This window comes from Pocillopora damicornis, chromosome 8 (assembly GCF_964200805.1).
Source record: "Pocillopora damicornis chromosome 8, jaPocDami1.2, whole genome shotgun sequence".
In the NCBI taxonomy this organism is placed as follows: domain Eukaryota; kingdom Metazoa; phylum Cnidaria; class Anthozoa; order Scleractinia; family Pocilloporidae; genus Pocillopora; species Pocillopora damicornis.
Genome location: NC_142677.1, coordinates 19,996,339 through 20,017,449, shown reverse-complemented (window position 1 = coordinate 20,017,449; position 21,111 = coordinate 19,996,339). Strand labels below are relative to the sequence as shown.

General features: G+C 37.8%; 2 protein-coding genes across 3 annotated transcripts; one reads left to right on the top strand and one right to left on the bottom strand.

Annotated features, from left to right (window-relative positions):
• Nucleotides 1-465: 465 nt before the first annotated feature.
• Nucleotides 466-11,754, bottom strand: LOC113683245 (collagen alpha-1(XII) chain). Of its 2 annotated transcripts, XM_027200461.2 has the most exons (19): nucleotides 11,508-11,754; nucleotides 10,772-10,813; nucleotides 9,809-10,390; nucleotides 9,394-9,420; nucleotides 8,970-8,999; nucleotides 8,689-8,727; nucleotides 8,118-8,168; nucleotides 7,908-7,958; nucleotides 7,380-7,421; nucleotides 6,565-7,203; nucleotides 5,554-5,871; nucleotides 4,828-4,884; nucleotides 3,913-4,170; nucleotides 3,305-3,598; nucleotides 2,913-2,948; nucleotides 2,401-2,726; nucleotides 2,163-2,271; nucleotides 1,634-1,782; nucleotides 466-1,279 (listed from the first exon to the last, which is right to left on the bottom strand). In XM_027200461.2, exons 1-18 carry the CDS (start codon nucleotides 11,683-11,685, stop codon nucleotides 1,649-1,651), a joined length of 3,213 nt encoding a protein of 1,070 aa, XP_027056262.2. In that variant the 5' UTR covers nucleotides 11,686-11,754; the 3' UTR covers nucleotides 466-1,279; nucleotides 1,634-1,648. The 2 variants fall into 2 exon arrangements, with proteins under 2 accessions (XP_027056262.2, XP_089036733.1); XM_089180607.1 differs by lacking the exon at nucleotides 6,565-7,203 and having other exon boundaries at nucleotides 11,508-11,752.
• Nucleotides 11,755-12,980: 1,226 nt separating this feature from the next.
• LOC113683216 (collagen alpha-3(VI) chain-like) lies at nucleotides 12,981-21,069 on the top strand. The gene is made up of 11 exons (XM_089180927.1): nucleotides 12,981-13,097; nucleotides 13,170-13,250; nucleotides 14,135-14,452; nucleotides 14,807-15,364; nucleotides 15,792-15,863; nucleotides 16,377-16,928; nucleotides 17,207-17,620; nucleotides 18,000-18,545; nucleotides 18,708-18,743; nucleotides 18,986-19,537; nucleotides 20,486-21,069. Exons 1-11 carry the CDS (start codon nucleotides 13,076-13,078, stop codon nucleotides 21,067-21,069), a joined length of 3,735 nt encoding a protein of 1,244 aa, XP_089037053.1. The 5' UTR covers nucleotides 12,981-13,075.
• The last annotated feature ends 42 nt before the right edge of the window (nucleotides 21,070-21,111 follow it).

Sequence of the window (21,111 nt, the reverse complement as noted above, 5' to 3'; positions counted from 1 at the left end):
GCTAAAAATATTTTCCCCTCGAAGCTTGGTTGTTACCAATATCTTTTTTTTTTTTTGGTAATGAAGAAGGGACAAGAGTTTCCGCCTTTGGCCCAGTAGCACACAATCTAAAGGAAAATAAGCAGTCCACCAAATGCTTATGCATTCATACTAGAAATCAACTAAATGACGCTGTGATAGTATCAAAGTATAGCAGCAGGGAGGAAAAACTTGAAACCGCTTATTACATCTCAAAAATGTATGTTTCGGGCAGACATGAAATCAATTTGCTTAAACATTGCAACCTTTAGATATAATTTGCAGCAAAAATTTGTCAAGAAGTATGTGATTTGCAAGGGTATGTCAATATTTGTTTCTTTAATCAGTTGCTGGGAAAAATAGAAAAACCTGCAGCTGATTTTTTGCAGCCTTTACCTCACTCCAGCTTATCAAAATATATATCTTGCTACATACACCGAGGAGATGTTTGTTCCAAAAGATACATTTCTTTCTTTATTTGTTTAAATTTATTCCTAAAATACATCGTATTTAATCATTTACCTACGCATCAGATAACTATTTATTGATGCTGTGAGTACTTAGTAGGTATAATTATCTGATCGATATATTTCCAAACGTTAGCTTAGTTCAGTGTAAAATAGAGTAACATAAGACAAAAACACAGGGGATGGGAAAAGATAAAAGGGAAGAAAAGAAAAGGAAAAAGTTAAAAAAGAGATGAAGGCACTTATGAATTAGCAGCTTAGCTATCCCAATGATGTTTTCTCTTTTCTTGGATTTAATCTCTGAATTGTATATAATTTTTTACTCTGCGTCATTGCGGAATTATGCCCATACGAGAATACAATATTACTCTCTCTAATATTTTCATTTGTAAGGAACCCATATTAAACGATTGAAGACTGAGAAAACTCAAAAGATATTGCTCATGTATTTCAAAACAGATACTGACTCTCTTCATATTTCATGCCATGCAGTAAGGTACGCTTTTCTCCTCAGAATTACATTTCTTCCTTAAAAAAGATCAATTTGTCAAATGATCTTTAAACACTGTGTGATTTAATGCTGCCGATACGCTCTGAAGTAAAGTATTTATAAGCATTTTTAAAGCCTAAAGGTGATCGACCTATACTTACATAATCGAAGCTAATTTACAAATATGGTAACGATCTTTAATTCTGTCCCTTAACTTATCTATCAAATTTTTGATAACTAAACATTTCCATTCCTGTCATACTAAAAGCTACTGATAACTTCTGTGCTCGTTCATCGGAATCTCCTATTGAAGAAAACAAAGGTGGTTCAAGTCACGACAAAGCTCAAACATAAATTCCAATCTGTGATAAAGTGTTTTTTTTCCTTTCTCACTTTTCTCTTTGCCCGATATCCTTTTCTTTAAGCCGGGATGATTTTTAATTGTTTTAATAACAGACCTGTCGACCTATATTCGGAAATATCTCTGGTGGGCAGAAAATCACTTCTTTCATTATTTGTCAATTTTTTGCTCGCTTTTTTCTTTTTGGTTTTTTGTTTGTTTGTTTGGTTTTTTTTCATGACATAACATCTTTTGGTAAGGTAAATTACGCTCAGGCTAGAGATCCTATAATTAGGGCCATTTCGTGAGATAACAAACCTGAGACACCAGATATCAGAAACAGACTTGGCAGGATTTTGGACACACTCTCTGCACGGATTGCGCATCAATGATATCGTTCCCCTTTTCACAAAGGTTATCTGTATTCCATTGTTTGCACAGATCGTGGTGGTCTTTGCAGTATTCAGCTGTAGTAATGAGGGGTAGAATTAGCGAAAATATATATAATCTGCATATCATGCACCTTTGTTATCTCTATCCTGTTGAAACTACCAAACAAAGAGACACTGAAGGTTTTCGAGAGAGGTAATAAGCACGGACAGGATAAGGAAAAAATGACCTTGTCCATAGGAACACTACGCAAAATTCTGTTTTCTTGGAAAATGGTGGTCAACTGTCGAGAAACGTTGTAGGCATTAATTTTAGAGATTAAAGTCTAATCGTAGATATAAACCAAAAGGGTGCGTGACGAGGGTACTTAAATTGAAAAAAAGGAAAGGTAGATGTACATGTAGAGGATATAGAATCTGGCGTGCACGTTTAGTGCGACAACAATGGGAATACTTACTATCATGGTGTCCATTTATGTTGTAGATGATAGATCTGTAAGCAGCCCTTACGTCTTTCTTTGTTCCGCCAAGCCGACGTATCAACGAATAAAGCTTTCTTCTTATATCCTGAAAAGAGTGACCTTACTATTATCGGACGGTTAAAGATTTTGTAGCCAGCTCGTAATAAGAAATCGGGTTTTGACCACAAGGCGATAGGTGTTGAAAGAATATATGATAGATTCTTTGTACAATTACCTTCCTGAGCTTTTCTTTCTCAATCTCATCTTGTTGCGATTTATTTGTTGCAGTTGAGTTGTGTTCTATTGCATCTTGTTGTTCTGTGCTGCTATTTTCCAAATTCTTTTGTTGGCGAATCATTTTGTATTGATCCAACTGCTTTAAGGTAGCTGCCAGTTTACTTGGGTGTCTTTCTTGTTTCATGGTTGGATCTATTGTCATTTCCTTGCCAACATTTGAATCGTTTTTTACGTGGTTGATTCCAGGTAGTGGCTGCTGCTCATTCGTAATAGTTTGATTAGCAGCAGTAGATGAATTAGATACCATTACATCGGGATCAGGATCTGCATATTTAAAAATTTTAAATATTCCGTTACAAAACCTTCATCACTTACGAAAGTTTTATAGGAATTAAAGCACTGAAGTAAATGAATGTATAGATACGTATATTGAGGCCGCTCAACGTTTCAAAAACTAGACTGACACGCTCTTTGAGAAGACTATAAAAAAATTATAAATAAAAATTGTACCTGAATCTGGTCTTGCAATAAGTTTCCCTCCGACAGCTGTAGATTCATAAATCATTACATCATGTAAGTGACTGCTACAAAACTGAGTGATATATTGCAATCGCAGAACTTGATATGTTCAACCTCAGTTACAACTTGTAAATGTTAATGGCGATCTTGGTATAAAAATGAGGGCGTTTAATTTTTGTCAATAAGGTACTCAGCTTGTTCCCATAAATTACTATGAAAGATTTTATTCCTCTATTGGGAAGCGATTGTAGTATAACATACGATATCAACAAAGAATAATTATTGAACATCTTGGTATTAAAATAATGTGGAGAAAGTAGGCCTCACAACTATAAAAAATGGCAATATCGCTGGTTTTATCGCTTCACTGATACAAATCTTACCTCTGCACATCCTGAAGGTCAGCAGCGGTCTAATCATAGGTAGCAGCTCATATTTGGATACAGCCAGCACGTGATCTTGTGCAGGATGTGTTGCTATCTCTTTCAGCTGCCCCCCTTCAAACCCAGACCCAATCCCCACGGCCTCAATTCGAACTCCTCGGTCTCGCATCTCACGTGACGGTACTGCGATGTCATCAATTGATGATGCAGTGGCCAGGACAAGAAGAAGTTGAGGAATACTTTTACGACCACTATTCTTAAACCAGCTGGTTTTTACGCCAGTTAGACTTGATCCTGCAATGAGTAATAAAGAGTATATTGAGATAAAATTTCAAATAATAGTTCATATCTATTTTTTTTTCATGTCATGGGAAGGTTATCTGTTAAATATTCACACGAATTTGGAATATTTAGATACATAAATGTAGTGTAGGTTCTCATAAAGCCAAACCAACAAGTGATTCTCACTTTTTAATTGTTAACAACGGAAATCATTGTTATGGTTCTGCTTACCACGTTACTCTCAAGTCACCTCTTTAAATGACGTTTAAGCTTTAATCCGTAACTGGCTTACATCAGTAAATTTGATGGTCCACTTGCCCAATTACCTAACAAAAATGGTCCACCATTGTATGATATGCGGGATATTGCTGTGTCGAGGCTCGGAATGTCATTGAATCCCTCAAAATCAAAACTCATGCGCGGACCTCTGGACGCGGTGGCAACTGCAATGTGGGTGTGATCCTTAGACACCGAGAAGGATTTAGACAGGCTCTTTGTAAAGTCTAACAACTTGGCGAAGTTAGCTTCCGTTACTGATGATGAGCCATCAATCAGGATTCCAATATCGGCTTTTGCAGAGCAAACTGTAACACCAGAATGCATCATTAGAAGGATTTAAGGGAAGAGTAAAACCAATATTTTTGTGAAAGTGAAATGCAGTGGTGGCTCTCGTTATTATGTAAGATTTAGGAAACTAGTTACCAATGGAATTAAGATAGAGAATATGAAAATATATCTTCTGTACAATTGTCTCCGAGCGCCCGTTTTGCACCAATGCACGAGCATCGACAGGAAAACGTTGAGAGCGCAGTAAGAGGTAGGATGGCGAGGAGGAAATAATAAATTTAATAAAACGTATCACACAATCAAAATATCTGACCCTTGTAAAAAATCCATTTACGAAAAAAAGAGCCTAAAGTTCAAACTCAGTAGAAAATTATATATTGAACTTTTTTTAAATAACCATAGCATTTGGCTAAAATGAAAACTCCGAAAATTCTTGAAATTGCAAACAACGGGTAAAAATTTGCGCGAACAAAGCTCGATACAAGTAACTAACAACTCTGTAAAACAAATAACAAAAGTAGGCGAAAAATGTGCACGTCAGTTTTCAATGTCTAATTTGCGAAATCACGTGCGCCGCGTGTGAATACAAAAAGAATGAAAGGAGGGCAGAGGAAACTGAAATTTCAAAAACGAAAGATATTTTCTACAGCTCTTTTGCCAGCGGTAGGGCTTACCTTTATTTACTAGGTCCTTTAGTGCAATGTGTTTATTATTGGATTCTGGAGTGCTCTCTAAAATGAAAAACGGGATAGAGAAATTCAGAGTGGTTTCATTACTTTCAAAATTGAATTTCAAAAATAAAAACACTTTGAGGTGATATCTTCATTTGTGAATTGAAAACTACAGATTACAAATGCCTAAGGTACTTTTTCATTAAAAAAAATCAGAAAGACTTGCAACGCCATAGATTTTTTAATAATTTGGCCACCTAAAAATTTATCTTTTTAAGTTGATTCGAAAAAATTAACACCTCCATTACGAACAGTTATTGAAAACCAAGCCTGTTTAGATTACAATATGCAACTCCCCCCAGCAAAGGTTCGAGTCGCCAGAGTCGCGTAATGGAGTGGATTCCTCCTCTACCATTCATGCCACCCATTATCGTTCAGTAGTGCCTGATTTTCAGGCTAATTAAAAGCCAAAAGTTATTTTTATGCTGGTATTATTTGCCATCACGTATCTGCAGGGTATATAGTTTATAACTTTCTATCCCACATATAGAAAGTTTGCGTCCGTCTCAAGTTCGATATTTTCGGAAAGTATGGAAGCACCAAGATGGCAGAGGGCAACAGAATATCGATCATAGACCATTTGAATTATGCAAACATTTCGGTTGATTTCTTTCGTCCGTACTTTTTTTTCTTTTCGGTTATTGAAAAAAAAGGGGAATAGAATGGTACCTGTTGTCATGTTAGCACTGCTGCTGTCATTTGTAGTTGACTCATTTCTTTCATCATGGTCATCGTATGGGGACGTCCCATTTTGAGGGATCGAGTTTGGTTCTGTCTTGTACATTTTAGATGTTCCTCTGAATGGTTCTATTGTTCTGTTGTCTCGGTAGCTGCTCTCGAACAGCGCATCTAAGATGTTAGAGTGATTTGACGGAGGATTAACCATCGCGTCTTCGAAGGTGTCATCATCGCTTAAGGTACTTTCCACTTGTGCTTCTTTTCTATTTGTAGCATCATGGCTGGGGATGGGCTTGCGAATTGCATGCACTGCAAATAAAGATACGAGGCATATGTTCCATACTTTATAGATGAAAAATTCATACCGATTCATATACATGGATATCAGTGGCAAATCATGAGGCATGGCGTAGGTGTAACCTCGCTTATCAGCTTTTGGGGCATATGTGATCACAAAAAAATAATGTTTCATGTGAAAGACGTAATGCAGAAATATGAATAGATCGTTGCTACACATGTTCTGTTATCCTGTCGATTTCTCTTTTAACCTAGCTATTAGGATAGGAGTAGTGCAATGAAGGGCTTTTTGATTCAAATTTTTAAAGTGAAAAGAGTCGAATCGTGCCAGCTGCACTTAGCATCAAGCGTCAACATTTTTTTCGGATAACGCGTAATTTCTTAGCCCTGTTGTTGACCTTCTTCGTTGTTGGTTTGTTTGTTTTTCGTTCGTGTTTCATCTCTAACAAGAGAAAGATGAGGCAGAGCTTGAAAGAAAGAAAAGGAAAAAGATATTCTTCTATTAGGTCCATTTTTACCATATGTCCACTCAAGAGAAACAGATGGATTTAACTAGTGACCCAGTATGAAAACCGTACCACGCTCAGCAGGTTCATTTATGTATCGACAATAATTTGCCATCAAAGCCGCATATTAGGCTTCTTAAAAGATGGAGAAAAGAAAAACAATGAAGATTCCCACACAAAGAATGAAGCCATTATCTACCATTGGCATTCTTCTTTTTTCCTGATTTCCTTGCTTTTCTGAGTAAAAGCTTTTTCAAAAGAGCGTCCAATCCACCGCAAAAATTTTTCTCGTAAATTTGAGCAACTATTTTGCTTGCAAGTTTCACGGCCTCCTTAAAGTCACCGTGGAATACATGTGTTGAACTCGGATAACTAGCAATTTTTTCCAATTGACCAAGTGAAATCTTGTTTCCGAACCCAACGGCAAATATTTCCACGCCACTTTTCTCAAGCGACTTCAAAGGTTGTGTTACGTCATCTGAAGACTTTCCATCTGTTACCACAATCAAAATATGAGGGACGTTAGGTCGGCCACTAGGATTCAAGACAAGTTCTCTCACGTCGGTCAAGCCTTGGCCTATTTTCTGATCACCAAATGGAAGCGGTATCAGGCCAATAGCACTAAGTAAAAGTTTCTTTTTAGTGATTCTGTTGAAGTCTACAACAACGTGAAACGTTCTTCCCTCCACGACAAGACCAAGCCTTGATTCCAATTTTGAGACATCAAAAGCGTCAGCCACATATTTCATAAACAAAACAGTGCGAATCCAGTTAGGAACACCCATCTTCCCGGAGCTCTGAACAAGAAACACGAGATCCACCTTGTTAGCCCGTGGACCTGCGAGGCAATAGATTTGGTTGGATTCCTCACTCAGGGACATTTGGCTTCCTATCTCTACACTGGCAGGGAAAAACAGCGTCATGTGTTGGATAAACTGATCCAGTTGTATATCTGATATATTGACATTTTTGATTAATCGATTATAGTTCTATGAACAAAAAATGATGTGTTACCTTTATTTTCTTCAATATTTGGCTTCTTCGGCGAATTTATTGCTGATGAGACAATTTTCATGATTTTGAGTTAAGTTTCTCAAGTTTTTCCATGTCAGGGGTTAGGAGTCGGCCTTATTTTTAATCCAGACGTTTTTCTTACATGCATTTTGTACAGTCGAGTACTCAAGTGGTCAAAGTTTCAAAGAAATTTTAAATGAAATGCGCAAACGAGAAGAGTTTGTTTTAAAATAGTTTTCTACAAAAATTTTGTTAAACCTAAACCTCAAAATTTTTCCTCGCAAATTACACGATTCTACGAGATGGAAAGCTTCAATTTTCATGTTAAACGGCGGATAAACTCGAAATATTATAAGAAAAAGATCAACTCCGCGCTCGCAAAGCTAAACATCTCAAACTAGAGAACTTTGTTCCAAAGTGTTGACCAACTCTAATTCCACCTTTTGTATTAAACCCTTAAATCTTGCAACATTTTCTCATGACTCGAAAAAATGGAATACCTCTTACTAATCTATCAAGAAAACCTACCATTTGGAGAGTTCGAGATGGTTCCTGTATCGGTTTCTTCGCTTGGAGTCTCTAAAACAGATTAAAAAAATTATTCGTTGGAATTTTTTTGGAGAATTTGCGACAACACTTAGTAAGTAAGCTATTAAAGTTATCAACAAAATTTCCAGTTTTCCCCCTGAAAAACATTTTGCTCATCGACTCTTATATAACTCTCGTATAAGCTATTACCATCTGGCGTTACAGTGATAATTTCAGGATCTGGCTCCTCGCTTGGGTTCACTTTAATAATTTGAAAGAAAAAGAAAACGTCAGTCAACACTCAGTTACTTTAGTCACTTATTATTTTAGGAATTGACAAGGTCTGCAAGTGGAGGGGGGGGGGGGGGGTAACAAGACCTGTGAACATCGTGATAAAATAGTCAGGTTTTGATACTTGTAACATAGGACAAGATAGTAATTGCGTTCTCTATTGCTCTCTTTGAAATTAGTACCATTTTTGCCTTGAAAGAAAAGCAAAATCACAGTGCAGTTAAAGTATTTAAGCTATTCCTGCGACCTTTCTGGGACTACTTCTGTAGGTGCAAGGATTTCAATAGATACTTGGCACAGGATTTCAGTGCGTGGCTAAGGAATCAAGGACTAAATGGCAATTTAATTGATAGTGTATGCAAGACAACCCGGGAAATTAGTGTGCTCTATATATTATTAATTCTTGATGGGCATTGACGGAAGCTTGCAATTGGAAGGTAGAGGAGTAAGGTCAAAATATTTTATAACGATTGACTGAGTCTATACTTACTCGCTGCTTCAGAGTCACCCAATGTCACTTCTGTTTGCACTTTGGTTCATAAGAAGAAAAAAGACGTTAATTTTAACATTTTAGAGAGATAAATGTTGCAGAATACTGCGTCTCTGTCAAGTTTATTACTTATATTTTATAATTCTCACTTCCTGATTTGTCAAATTTTGCCATTATATTCTGTTCCGTAACTTCAGATTTTGATGAGCGTAAACCGGCAGCTCGCATATTTGAGAAATCAAGTCATATGGCTCATCAAAAATGATCGTTTCCATACTCACTCGCAGAGTCTGAGTCATCTGGTGTCACTTCTTCCAATTGCACCATGTAAAGTAAGAAGAGAAACGTGAACATTTACTTTTGATATTACAAAGCGATCAATGTGACAGAAAATTGAGGTAAAGCTTCATTCTCGATATTATATTTTTTGACGGTATTTCAACGATTTCTCCATGTTATATTTCAATAAATTCCTCTTCTACCCACATTGATGTATGCTGGGACTAACATGTGTGCACCGTGGTCAACATAACAAAATTAACCGATCTAAAGAGAGAACAACTCCGATTACGGTGCAAGGTGACTTTTGCTATCTTTGAGTTCCAATAGCCCTCAAAGGAAAAAATAATGATATAAACAATTACTTGTCACATCAGCCTTCAAGCAACGTTTAATATTAAAAAAGGGTAACTGAGAGTAACAAACCTTGGGAGCTACTTCCTTCAATTACATCTGGCAGGGAACAAAAAGATAAAAGCAAAATGAAGAAATTTCTGATTTTGCAAAAGGAACTATTTAGCGTATAAATGTAAAAGCAAATATATCATTAATTAAGGGCTATTGATTACTAAAGCAAATAGTACTCAAAACATTAAGTTCGAAATAGCTCTTGTAAACATGTTCATATTTACTTCAATAGTGCAAGTCTGATTTCCGGGCCTCAATTTCAAGGTAAGAAATAATGAACATTAGAGAGAAACTCGAGCATGGAGATCATAAGAAAACTAGAGAACCGCTCAAGATGGAGTAAATAAGTACTATCGATCGAAATTTCAACAACATGTTCTTGCTTGACATTAATTCTAAAATAGAATGGCCGATACTGATGAGTAATATTTACCTCGGCATAGTTTTGGGGCTAATTTTGTCTCCAAAGTGTCCAAATGATTTTCATCTGATATCAAAGTATTCTGAATATCTGAAGCTGAGTCACTCATTTCTAAAGGATCGTTTTCACCACCAATCCCCACTGTAAGAATTTTCACTCCAGCATCCTTTAGATCCTTCACAGCGTGACCAATGGCGTCTTCCGATCTTTTGGATAAAAGAACAATTAACGTCTTTGGAATATTTGGACGCGCGCTTTTATCGTATAGCTGGTTCTTGGTAAACGAAAGGGCCTCTCCAAGGTTGCTCCCTGCAATGGGCGTTTTCACTTCTTCAATGGCTTGCGAGAGACTCGATATTTCAAAGTATTGGTTGAAGTCAAACGCCAAATAAGGCTTCTTGCCATACACGACGAGGCCAATATGGGTTCCCGAATCGGAAACCTTTGCCTTTTGTGCCATATTTCTTACAAAGCGTAATGCTTTTCTGAACGTCATTTCACTCTTGTCCTTTGATTCTTTATAACTGCCTGATACAAGGAAGCCGAGTTCCATAGTAGGGGTGTTGCACGCTTTGCTATCATCAAAGAGTTGACCTGTATAGATAATATAAGAAATTGAGTTCCGTTTTTCACCAAATTAACGAACTATGATTGCTGAATTTGAATGAATTGCGTTGAGCTTTTAAAATATAGTATGATTTTTACCATTTGCGCTTCACACGAGGCAAACAATTCCCCTCTCCATAAATTAGCCAAAAACAAAAATTAAGTTTTTTGGATGGCAGACTTAACACAAATTATTTTATTTTGTTCCAACCGCTGATTTTGTTCCCTGCATGAGCTTACATTCACTCAACAAAATGGCTTTGCTACGGCTGGACCTTGGAGCTTTCGATTCGAAGAGAAGTTGAGTGCATTAACCACTCGACATTGCGTCCACCTTAATTCAATTAGCGTGATACATGTTTATCTTACCCATTAAATTCGCCACCTCCTGAGTGTCATTGACTTTTGAGCCTAAAAGAAAATAAATACATTTCCTTTGAGATGGTGTGTGCGAACAGCAGCTCAGGTGGAAGCCTTATGTTGTAGCGCATAGTTTGCTTAAAATAAAAGATCTTTGAAATCATATCGCAAATTGGTATTTAAGCACGACTCACACGAATGTTCACTTTCTTTAAGCAATTGATGAAAACTTTTTCGAAATGTGATCTGACGATGACCAACTTCTACCACTATACTACATTCTATGGACGGAGAAGCACTACTTTTTCTTTGTATAAGCGGGTATTAGTTATTGAAGGCCACTGTTTTATATCCTATTTTCTATGTTGGCAAGATATTACCGTCAGCTGATAACCACCCTACAAGCTACGCTGTGTCAATTCTATCATGAAAATTCGCGCGTCGTGGGAATCTTAATGACTCTTAATAATGTTCAGATGAAACGATGCGATGGATAAGATTAAAAATGTTGATGTTCATCTCCTTAGGGGTTTGCAGAAAGGATAATACATCTATACTATAGTTCGCATACTGGACTAATAAAGACCGTGATATATTCACAATGTTCATCTTTTACTGGGGATTTTGTCCAATTGGGAACGAAAGTTTAAGTTTTCAGGGCACCTATTCACTGAATATTCATTATGGCTATTATAGAAATTATAAACATTCCAGCCTCTTTAAAGAAGAGACCCATATGCCAAACCTGACGACAAAATGGCGATCCAATGAATCGTAAACACGAAGTAACCAAGTGATCGGAAAGACGATCCTTTTTCATGCAAAAACATGGTTGATGTAGTTTTACAGGCACTTGAAATGGCAAGTGTTATCTCGAAGATGGCACGCTTAATCACATTATCTCCTCCCAATTTGTATAACATTCAATCCTTTCGGTCTTTCTTGGGAGAACCTTAAACAAAGGCTCCAGAAAAGTGCACCAGTCGCTTTGTTAAAATTTTTTAGGGTTAGCGAAATTTGATATTTTGATTTGTGATCAATCTAATTGGTAGTCATGGGATGGCACCTAACTGACATCTGTCAATAACCTGTTGTAGCTTTTAAAACAACTTAATTCCTTTCAAAAAGCTAAATGAAAACTAATGGGTATACACTGGGGAGAAAATCATTAGGGACAATTTCAAATCTGCTTTCTTGAGAATTTTTATTCCTGATTCACACAGCATGTGGAAGACAACCAGCTAGAATTCTGTTTCGTATAGTTAAAGCATATCCATTTGAACCACTCAGCGCTCAGTAACTGGCCTATCTTAAAAACAAAGGTAATCCAAAAATAAGGAAATTAAAATAAATGAAGTAAATAGATGTGCCGATTTAAGAAGAGTTCTTAGCAAATGTTTGGATTGATTTGCAAGAAAATAAACGAAATACAAAGATATGCCTATTCAAGAAGGGTTCTTAGAAAAAATAATTCGAGATGGTAACGTTCTTTTAGTGAAACAAACAAAACCCATAATGAACGCAGCAGCGCATTCTAAAAATAATGCAACATCTTAAAATCACCCACTTGAAAGCGAAAATTTGTGAATAATCAATCATCATGCACAGCGGTGGCCATCTAAAAGTCTGAATAAGTTTACAAAGAGATGAATTCAGAAATTGTTCTAGACACTACACCAGCAAAAAAAGGGGGGTCGAACTCAGTTGAAAGAAAAAGGCAACGAAAACAAAGCAAGTAAATTAACAAAAACAAACTAAGTTTCAATCGGTCCCCCGCTACCCCCTACAAGTTGGATGTAGTTCAGTATGCAAGGGTCCAACGAGTGTGAAACCGGTTTTTTTTAGAATCAAGTCGTTGGCTAAGCTTTGACTCAATTTGAACTGCTTGTATCACGCAATTTTCATATTAGAGTTTCCATAGACTCTTCCGGTGTTTCGTTAGTACAAAAAAGCTGATTTTACACCTTTGTAAATGAGTTTAAGTAGTAAGCTCCAGAGAAAAGCAGGGAATGAAATCTCCTCGTTTCATTTTAGAGTCGTTGTAGTGCATGTTTAGGGGTGGGATCTAACTTCACGCCTGAATAATTATTTGCAAATCATGGTCTATTGCGATCTGTAATTGGCCAAAGCTTTCTGCTCTGCTCTGGTTCGCTATTGTGCCGACCAGTGTCATTATCAGGTAACGTTCTCAGCAATATCGTGGTCTCTTAAGCAAAATTACAGGTACCAGAAAAATAACTGGTTGTAATGGTTCAACAAAATGATCGTCCCCAAAACGTTAACCACACCACAAAATGACTTCCAAAAAGTCATATGCAAGAAATTATGTCTATGGGTGAGATTGATCCTTTCTTCTTAATTGTACGTGGTTAAATATGGAATAATTTGCTTTCATCTCCTCCGACAGGTCAGCTCTTGAGAATCATCTTGACCTTGATTGCATTTTGCTTTCCTGCTGCTCTCTGTCAGTTAAATAACATTATAAAAGGTCAAGTATGATACTTATGTACTTAAACAGCGCAAAAGTAACAACATACAGAATTGGATGTTTAGAATAGAGAGTTGGTTTATTACTGTTGCTGAAAGAAACGTAAATAAACAATTTCCATGCTACCTGCATCGGAAAGATATATTATGCGGGAGCTCCAATTTGTAACGAAACTTCGAGAGGTTAATGAGATTAATTGTTTTAAACATGTCGAGTACGCCATGGCCACTTGCCAGCCGATTGTACATCCAGCAATAGATGCCATAACTAATCCAGTCAAGACAATTGTGATAATTGACATATTTAGTCACAATACAGCTCGTATCGAGTTTCTTTAAGCGAGTCCATGAAATGATATTCATATTCTAGTGTAATACTACTACTTATCTACCATTTAGTGGTCAAAGATAAGTTCAAAATGTTAATGTAGCTAAGAGACAATTTCTCTCTTCTCTATCATTGCCGTGTAAAGACTCCCGTACAAATTTGACCACCACAGATTTCAATATAGGACCCAGATAATCATCAGAAAAACTACACGATACCGGGGATTTAATTGACTACATATTGGTGTCTGTTTTCACATCTGCAAAGAAAAATCGTACGAACGCAACTGCATGTCGTGACATATAAGCACCTGCAAAATTTAGACGTAAAGAAAATCCCTTGTTACCCTCTATGCATGACCTATTTGTCTATTCGCCATTAAGCAGTCAGAGACGACATATGTTGTAATTAAATATGCTTAAGGAAGTCTACCAAAGAACTGCTTTTCATGATTACTGCGATCAAATATGCTATTATAATTACCACTGGAATAGCAGTGAGGATAGATGTATTATACCTCCAATGTCACTAAAATGCAATTATATTTTCCTTTAAAGCAGATAGAAAAAACGTCAGACTCCTTCCAATCAGCCAAGATGGAAAGTTTATGCGTCTTCCTCTACAGTTCCGCCTTAAAACCAAACACAGCAGGGAGCTGACGTCAAACGATAAAATCAGAAAATTTCCTTCGACCAAAAAACAAGTTAACAGAGCAAGGTTTAAACGCTCAATTTCACAAAACGCAGACGATCGCTCCTTAAGTCGGCTCACAGACGACTTAGAGCAACTAACAGAGCTATTGAAATCAAGGGAAGAAAAGCCTCAACATGTTACCGTCATTGATAACAGTGAGAAAAGAGCCAACACTGCAGAGGGTAAAGTTAGTTAAAATTGTCATGTACGAAAGCTTAAAACTTTTGTAGACTGATACAGAATGTTCCGTCCGATGCAAAGGTTTTTTCACACTGTAAGTGTTCAAACCATGCTGGTCTCATAACTATATGATTTTCTAAGGGAGGATACTTCATCAGAGTGGCCGGCATGTCATTTTCCTCTTTTAACCATTGATAGCAATTTGACAAAGGTTGTTTTTTTTTCAAAGGCAAGACATCTTCCATCTTTGTTTGATTCATCATGTTCAGCTTTAATCTTAAAGGAGTGTGCGCCGTAAGGTAAAAAATGCAATTATTTCTAAGATACACCTCCATTTCATTTTCCTTATGATTTAGGTAACATTCTTGCTTTTGACCTCGTATTTGTGGTGGATGGGTCCAAGGATATAGATGATCAAGGAACCGGAAATTTTAGGAAATGCCTTGAGTTTACGAAGGAAATTCTCCGTTCATTTCCAGTTTCAAAACAGGGTGTACATACTGGAATAATAACGTACGGCAGAAAAGCGCTCGTGGATATTAATCTCGACACATCTTTGGATCAAACGGGTATAGAAAGCGCTATTGATGCGATTCCATATTCTGGTGATGAGTCATATACTGGTAATGCACTTGATACAGCCATGGGGAAACTCTTCCCACACAGTGGCCGCGAAAAAGTGGCACACATCTTAGTGGTAGTTAAAGGAAGCATCTCACAGGATGAAGTGCAGTCGTCTGCGCAAGAACTGAGGGACTCTGGTGTACGGATCTTTTGCATCGGCGTTGGAAAAAGGTTTGACCAATCGCAGCTGGACTTAATTGCTAGTTCACCATCTGGTACTTATGTGATAACAACTGAATTTAACACCCTGCGAAATGTGGTGCCGACTCTTTCATCGCGAATTTTGTCAGGTAAGATGCCCTTTCCCCCCACAGGACGCATGTTGCTGAGAACATGGAAGTTAGTTCCTCTAGTGGGAGGGCCGAACGGGAAAATATTTCTCTGGAGGTCCGTGTGTGATGACCAACGGCCAAATATATTCCCTTCCTACATGACAGAATTGAGCAATAATTATTTTATCGTTTATCCACCAGATTTATTAATTTTTAAAGTACGTTTGAGCCTACTAAATAGGGCATTTATATAACGGACGAACGCTGGCCACAAAAAAAAGATTCAAGACAGAGCCAAAAAAAAACAAATCCTCGAAAAACGCGACTTATTTCTCAATTCTGTTTTATTTTAAATTGGAAATATAGGTTGTTATAATAAATCCCTCGCAATAGACCACTATGTGAATGGTTGTATTGTTTAGTACTTTACCAAGCAAATTTACAGTTCTCAGCGAACCGACTGGAAAACAGACTCCAGCAACCACTGGGAGCCTATGGACAGATGGAGGAATTGTTGGTAAGAAAGACCGTAAAGTGTAAATTTTGTAGATAATGGTACAACTTTCTTCTCCTTTTTTCGCGACCTTACTATATTCGCGGCAATGAGATCAAACTTTTCGTTGATGATTAAAAAGCATTCAAGAATTCAACTCAACGAATTAAAGGGAAAAACATCACAAGACAGGTCAATTTCGATAGGTGACTGACCTCTGGGTTGTAGGGCATTCTTTTACGCCCTCAAACTTGCCCAATTGTGTATGATCATCGAGATCTAGTAGGTATGTTCAGCGAAAGTTATTTAGTTTATTCCACTAATCCTACGCTAACGAGAAATAACAAAAAAGGAAACTGATGCTAAGAAGAATTCAAAATTCCCTCACATTTCACATTTTCATCATTTCTAGAGACAAAACATCAATTGCAAACCTAATTAATTTACAAAGGTTTTTTCAATATTTTCCTCTGTTATAGTTTGGTTGCTCTGCAGATATTTATCATTGGATTGACCTTTAATTTTTTTATTTTCAAGAGGCCAAGATCGACTTAGCCTTTTTAATTGATGGTTCAGACACTGTTGGGGAAAGAAACTTTCGCATTTCACTTGACTTTGCGAAAACCATTGGCGACTCGTTTTGGACTCAATTTGGCAGCCTTCATCTTGGGCTCGTGGTGTTTGGAGCGGATGCGAGTGTCATTTTCGATTTTGATAACAGTTATAAGGACATTACAGATATAAACAATGCCATAAGTAATGCAGCATTTCCAGGTGGAGGAAAAGTTATGGTTGGAGATGCTCTAAAATGGACTGAAACACATTTGTTTGGTAGCAAACACCAGGATTCCTATAAAAGGATTCTCGTCGTAATAATTGGAAGTAGCTCTGGGGACGACGTATTCCTTGGAGCAGAAATGCTTAAAGAAAACTCAGTAACTACATTTTGTATTGGTGTAGGCGGCAATTTTGAGAAGACGCAAATAGATGGAATAGCGTCTTCACCAAGCTCTGATAACGTTTTGACAGTTTCCACCTACACAGGTCTTGCATTTTTAAAACAACCTCTTATTCACAAAATCGAGCAAGGTAAGATTATCCTAGCTATCCCCCTAAGTTTGAATTGTATAATGTCTTCTTAATTCTGTCTCTTTAAGAACTTCAGTTGATTATCATTTTGTTCATTCTGAAAGTACACAGGCGGAAAACTCGTAATTTTTTTCTTTTAATGTCTAATAATATACACTTTACCTACGTTAGCAGCTCAAGGTGGCCACCTGCTTTGAGCATGAGCATTTGCAGCTCTTGAAGAAGAAATATTTCCCAGAATCTAAGCTAATTGTGGGGATTTGATTTGACAATTTCAGCACGCACGACATACATTCCACCGAAAGATCCCAATGGGAGATTTCAACGTTATATACCTGGACAGGCAGGGGCAGAAGCAGTTTTGCTACAAGGGAGGGTGCCGCCAGGAGGAGTTACTGTGTTTCCGCTAGCAGCAGGAGTGCCACAAGCAGGAGTACCACCAGGAACGATATCACCAGTTGGTGTACCACAAACTGGAGCACCGCCACCCGGGATACAGCCAGCAGCTGTTACCCCACCCAGTATTCCACCAGTAGGATCCCCCCCAGGGAGACTACCTCCAGTTGGACCATCATTAGCTTTACCTACTGCTCCAGTGGCCTTGCCAGGGGGACAAGAACCCGGAAATGAGGCTCTGAGTAAAAGGCCCCTGCACCCGAATCCAGCAGTTCCTTCTCTTGTACCCGTCGAAGGTATGTAACAGTTGCTAATTAAAGTGAAATAAACAGGGAGACATAATTAATCACACTTCTGTATTAAATCTCATATTCTACGAGTTACGTCTTCTATTACAACCAAAAGAACGCTCTCTTATTTGAAATAAAATTCTAAACGAAACTTTATCGTATTGGAGTTAAGGTTTGAAAATTAGGGGATATCAGATGGTGAATATCTTCGTAAATTCCACAGTTTTAGCCGAGGCATATTTGGTAATGATATGTGTCATACCAATCGTGCGTGAGCAAAATTATGTTATGGATTGTAAAATCAATTATTCCTGGATGGACTATCACATAAGCATTTTTCGTTTTTTCAGATGCAATTATCATGCTTTTGTTAATATCATTTCAGATGAGAAGCTGGACCTTGTGTTCTTGCTTGATGGATCGACCTCTATCACAAATGCCGGTTTTCAGGATGCTAAGCTGTTCATCAAAAAACTGTACAGCAATTTTCCTATTGGGGAATATTCAACTCATGTTGGTCTTGTTGTCTTTGGTGAAGAATCGAAAACAATTTTCGACTTAATCGAATACACCGACAAACAAACGCTTGATATGAAGCTTCCTTCACTTCTGAAATATGATTCTTCCGGGAACTTTCTGGGTAGGGGACTGCAAACTGTTAAGAAAAATGTTTATGACGTTAGTGCACGACCGGGAGGACATCAATTACTTGTGATCATCGCGGCAGGAAGCTCACGGGATGATGTGAAAGCACCTTCGCGCGACTTGAGAGACGAGGGTGTCAGGATTTTCTGCGTAGGAATTGGTAATAACGTAGATGTTAATCAACTTCAAAATGTTGTAACAGCTCCTGAAAGGGAACATTTAGCTACGGTGAGTTCAGATAAGCTGGATACACTGCTGGGACCTGTGGTGCAGAATATCAGAAAAGGTAAGAACAAATTTGACTTTTAGTCGTGTGGGAGGATTCCACTTTTCAAAATAGTTCCTATTTCGTCCCAAACTGAATCAACGTGCTCCGGACTTTGTTTTCTGTTCTCACCTCTTTGAGTTGACCCATTGATTAATTGTGGTTATGTGTTTAAAATCCCAGATATCACAGAAACTGTGGTTCCATTAAGACTTGTTGGTAAGTAATTGTTTTTTTGTTTTTGTTTTCTTGATTGATAGATTTTGATCGTGAAGTAGAAGATGAAAGAGGAAAATTATAAATGATGAGAGAAAGAGTCAAGGCCAGATTTCGGCAGTAAATTGTTTGAATGCAAGGGTTTTAGGGGTGATCTTTGGAGTATTGTGATTGTTTTCCATCTTAGTTTTAATTTACTAATATAACTTACTTTTCTTTCTCTTACTTTTCCTTTTTATTTTCAGACGTCAAAATGGATCTGGGTTTCTTGTTGGATGTCAATTCCAACAACTTCAGGCGTGATGAATTTAGTAACGTTTTAAACTCGATAAAATCAACATATGCGCCGTTTGTTATTGGTGACGAAAAGACACGGATCGGTGTTCTGGCGTACGACGAGCACATTCACACAATGATTGCCATGGGTCAGTATTCTTCACAACAGTCACTCGACATTGCGCTGGATGAGGTAGTAACGTCCACAACATCAGGAGACAATCTCCTCGGACGAGGTCTAGCTGCTGTAAAAAGTCAGCTGTTTTATGGTAAACCTCGTCCGGAAGTTCCCAAAATACTTGTGGTCATTTCGGGAGGAAAGTCTAAAGATGACGTATTGAGCCCATCAAAAGAGCTGAAAGGACTTAATGTAACGATATTTTGTATCGGAGTTGGACAGAATGTAGACAGAAGCGAACTTGAAGCCATAGCAACTCTACCAGCAGTGAGTCACGTAGTAATGGCAACTATATCACACCGAGAAACTGCTGGAGGAAATCTAGCGTCGAGGATTGAAAAAGGTAAAAACAAAAACAAAAAAACAGTTTCCCCCTTGTGGCTTGTAGTAGCCTCAGATTTTTTAGGCATGATCCCCAAAATAACAAGGTTCCTTTCAATTATCGCCCAGTAATAGACAAACTGACCCTTCACATTACCCTGCTTTCTATTGCAACGATGAAGCATCAAAAAGTGTTCCTTAAAGAATTATTTAATTCCTTACTCATTAAGCGCTGATTGGTGTCATGGGATATCAGGAGCACAATAAGGGAGTAACGATGACGCATCCAATAGAACACTCTGCTCTGATTGTCAAAACTAGGTTTCGCTCTATGACTATGGCGTCATTTGCAAGTTCATTTTACTTCAATAGAGTAAGAGAGACGTAAAGTTTTGAGCTCGATAAAGAAATATAGAGAGATTTTTTTCGTCTCGTCACGAGCGTGGGACAAGTAAACATTTCTAAGTCCCCATAAGAATCCATTCCACGCTCCGATGCTTTACCACTGAGCCACAGAGACTCGACGGCGAGCGAGGTCTATTACGGAGTTTATAAGACGCACGTCCTGCATATTGCTAAGATCAGCAATGTGGATAGCATAATTTTGTGAATAGAATAATAGAGATGGTAAGTTTTTAGCCAAGTAAAGAAATAGAGGAAGATGTCTTTCGTTTTGTCACGAGTCTTGTCGCGCACCGTAGAGTCTCTGTAGCTCAGTGGTAGAGCATCGGAAGGCGGAATCCGAAGGTTTGAGGTTCGACTCAGAATTTTTTTTTTGTCCCACGCTCGCGACAAGACCAAAAACATCTTTATCTATTCTTTAATTTTTTTAGCATCGTCATTACTAAGAGTGTTTTTTTCACCAACGTTCTCGACTTTTCTTCAAGAAGCAATTAAAAGTCTAACTGGATCCACTCTTTAGCCGTGTCTCTTTTCTGGGATGAAGTATGGGTATTTTTTTTCTTTACAGCTATCCAGGTTGATCTGGGATTCCTTGTTGAAGGATCATCAAATGTAATGGAAACTGAATTCCTTCGATGCATGGAAATGGTGAAGTATATCTACAGTGCCTTTCCCGTTTCACAAGAAAATGTTCATGTTGGTCTTGGTGTCATTTCGAGTAATCCAGAGATAATATTCGGCTTTGACAAGTATTTTGATAAGATTAGCCTCAACTCCGCCATAGACAGTGTCAAGTATTCTGGAGCTCAGCAGGTGGCGAACGTTGGACTCAGTCTTATCACGGCTAGGGATACATTTTACAGTAAGAGTACCAGGAAAGGAGTTAGACGAGTTCTTGTTTTAATGATTAAAAGTAAATCCAATGACGAGATCTCCGACCCTGCACGAAAGCTGCGGGACGATGGAATAAAGATATATGGCTTTGGCTTTGGAGACAGAGTAGAAGTACAAGAAATTGCAGAAATAGCGACAACGCCAACGAATAAACACGTAGTGATAAACGGTATTGGTACTTTTTTAGCTGGTGCACAGAATCTTATTGGGAAGCTGGGTATTGCGAAAGTGGAATCAGGTAAGTTTTTAAGAGCTTAACTTACACATGTAAAGAAGTTATTTACTAATATTCGTCAAAGT

Excerpts from the sequence above, each read along its gene's own strand:
- LOC113683245 (XM_027200461.2), bottom strand. The coding sequence starts at position 11,685 with ATGTTATACAAATTGGGAGGAGATAATGTGATTAAGCGTGCCATCTTC. Across the intron at positions 8,728-8,969 it reads AGATGACTCAGACTCTGCGA|TGCAAACAGAAGTGACATTG; the intron begins GTGAGTATGGAA and ends TATGAACCAAAG. Across the intron at positions 8,169-8,688 it reads GGGTGACTCTGAAGCAGCGA|TGAACCCAAGCGAGGAGCCA; the intron begins GTAAGTATAGAC and ends AAATTATTAAAG.
- LOC113683216 (XM_089180927.1), top strand. The coding sequence starts at position 13,076 with ATGCAAGAAATTATGTCTATGG. Across the intron at positions 18,546-18,707 it reads GGTGCAGAATATCAGAAAAG|ATATCACAGAAACTGTGGTT; the intron begins GTAAGAACAAAT and ends TTAAAATCCCAG. Across the intron at positions 19,538-20,485 it reads AGCGTCGAGGATTGAAAAAG|CTATCCAGGTTGATCTGGGA; the intron begins GTAAAAACAAAA and ends TTTTCTTTACAG.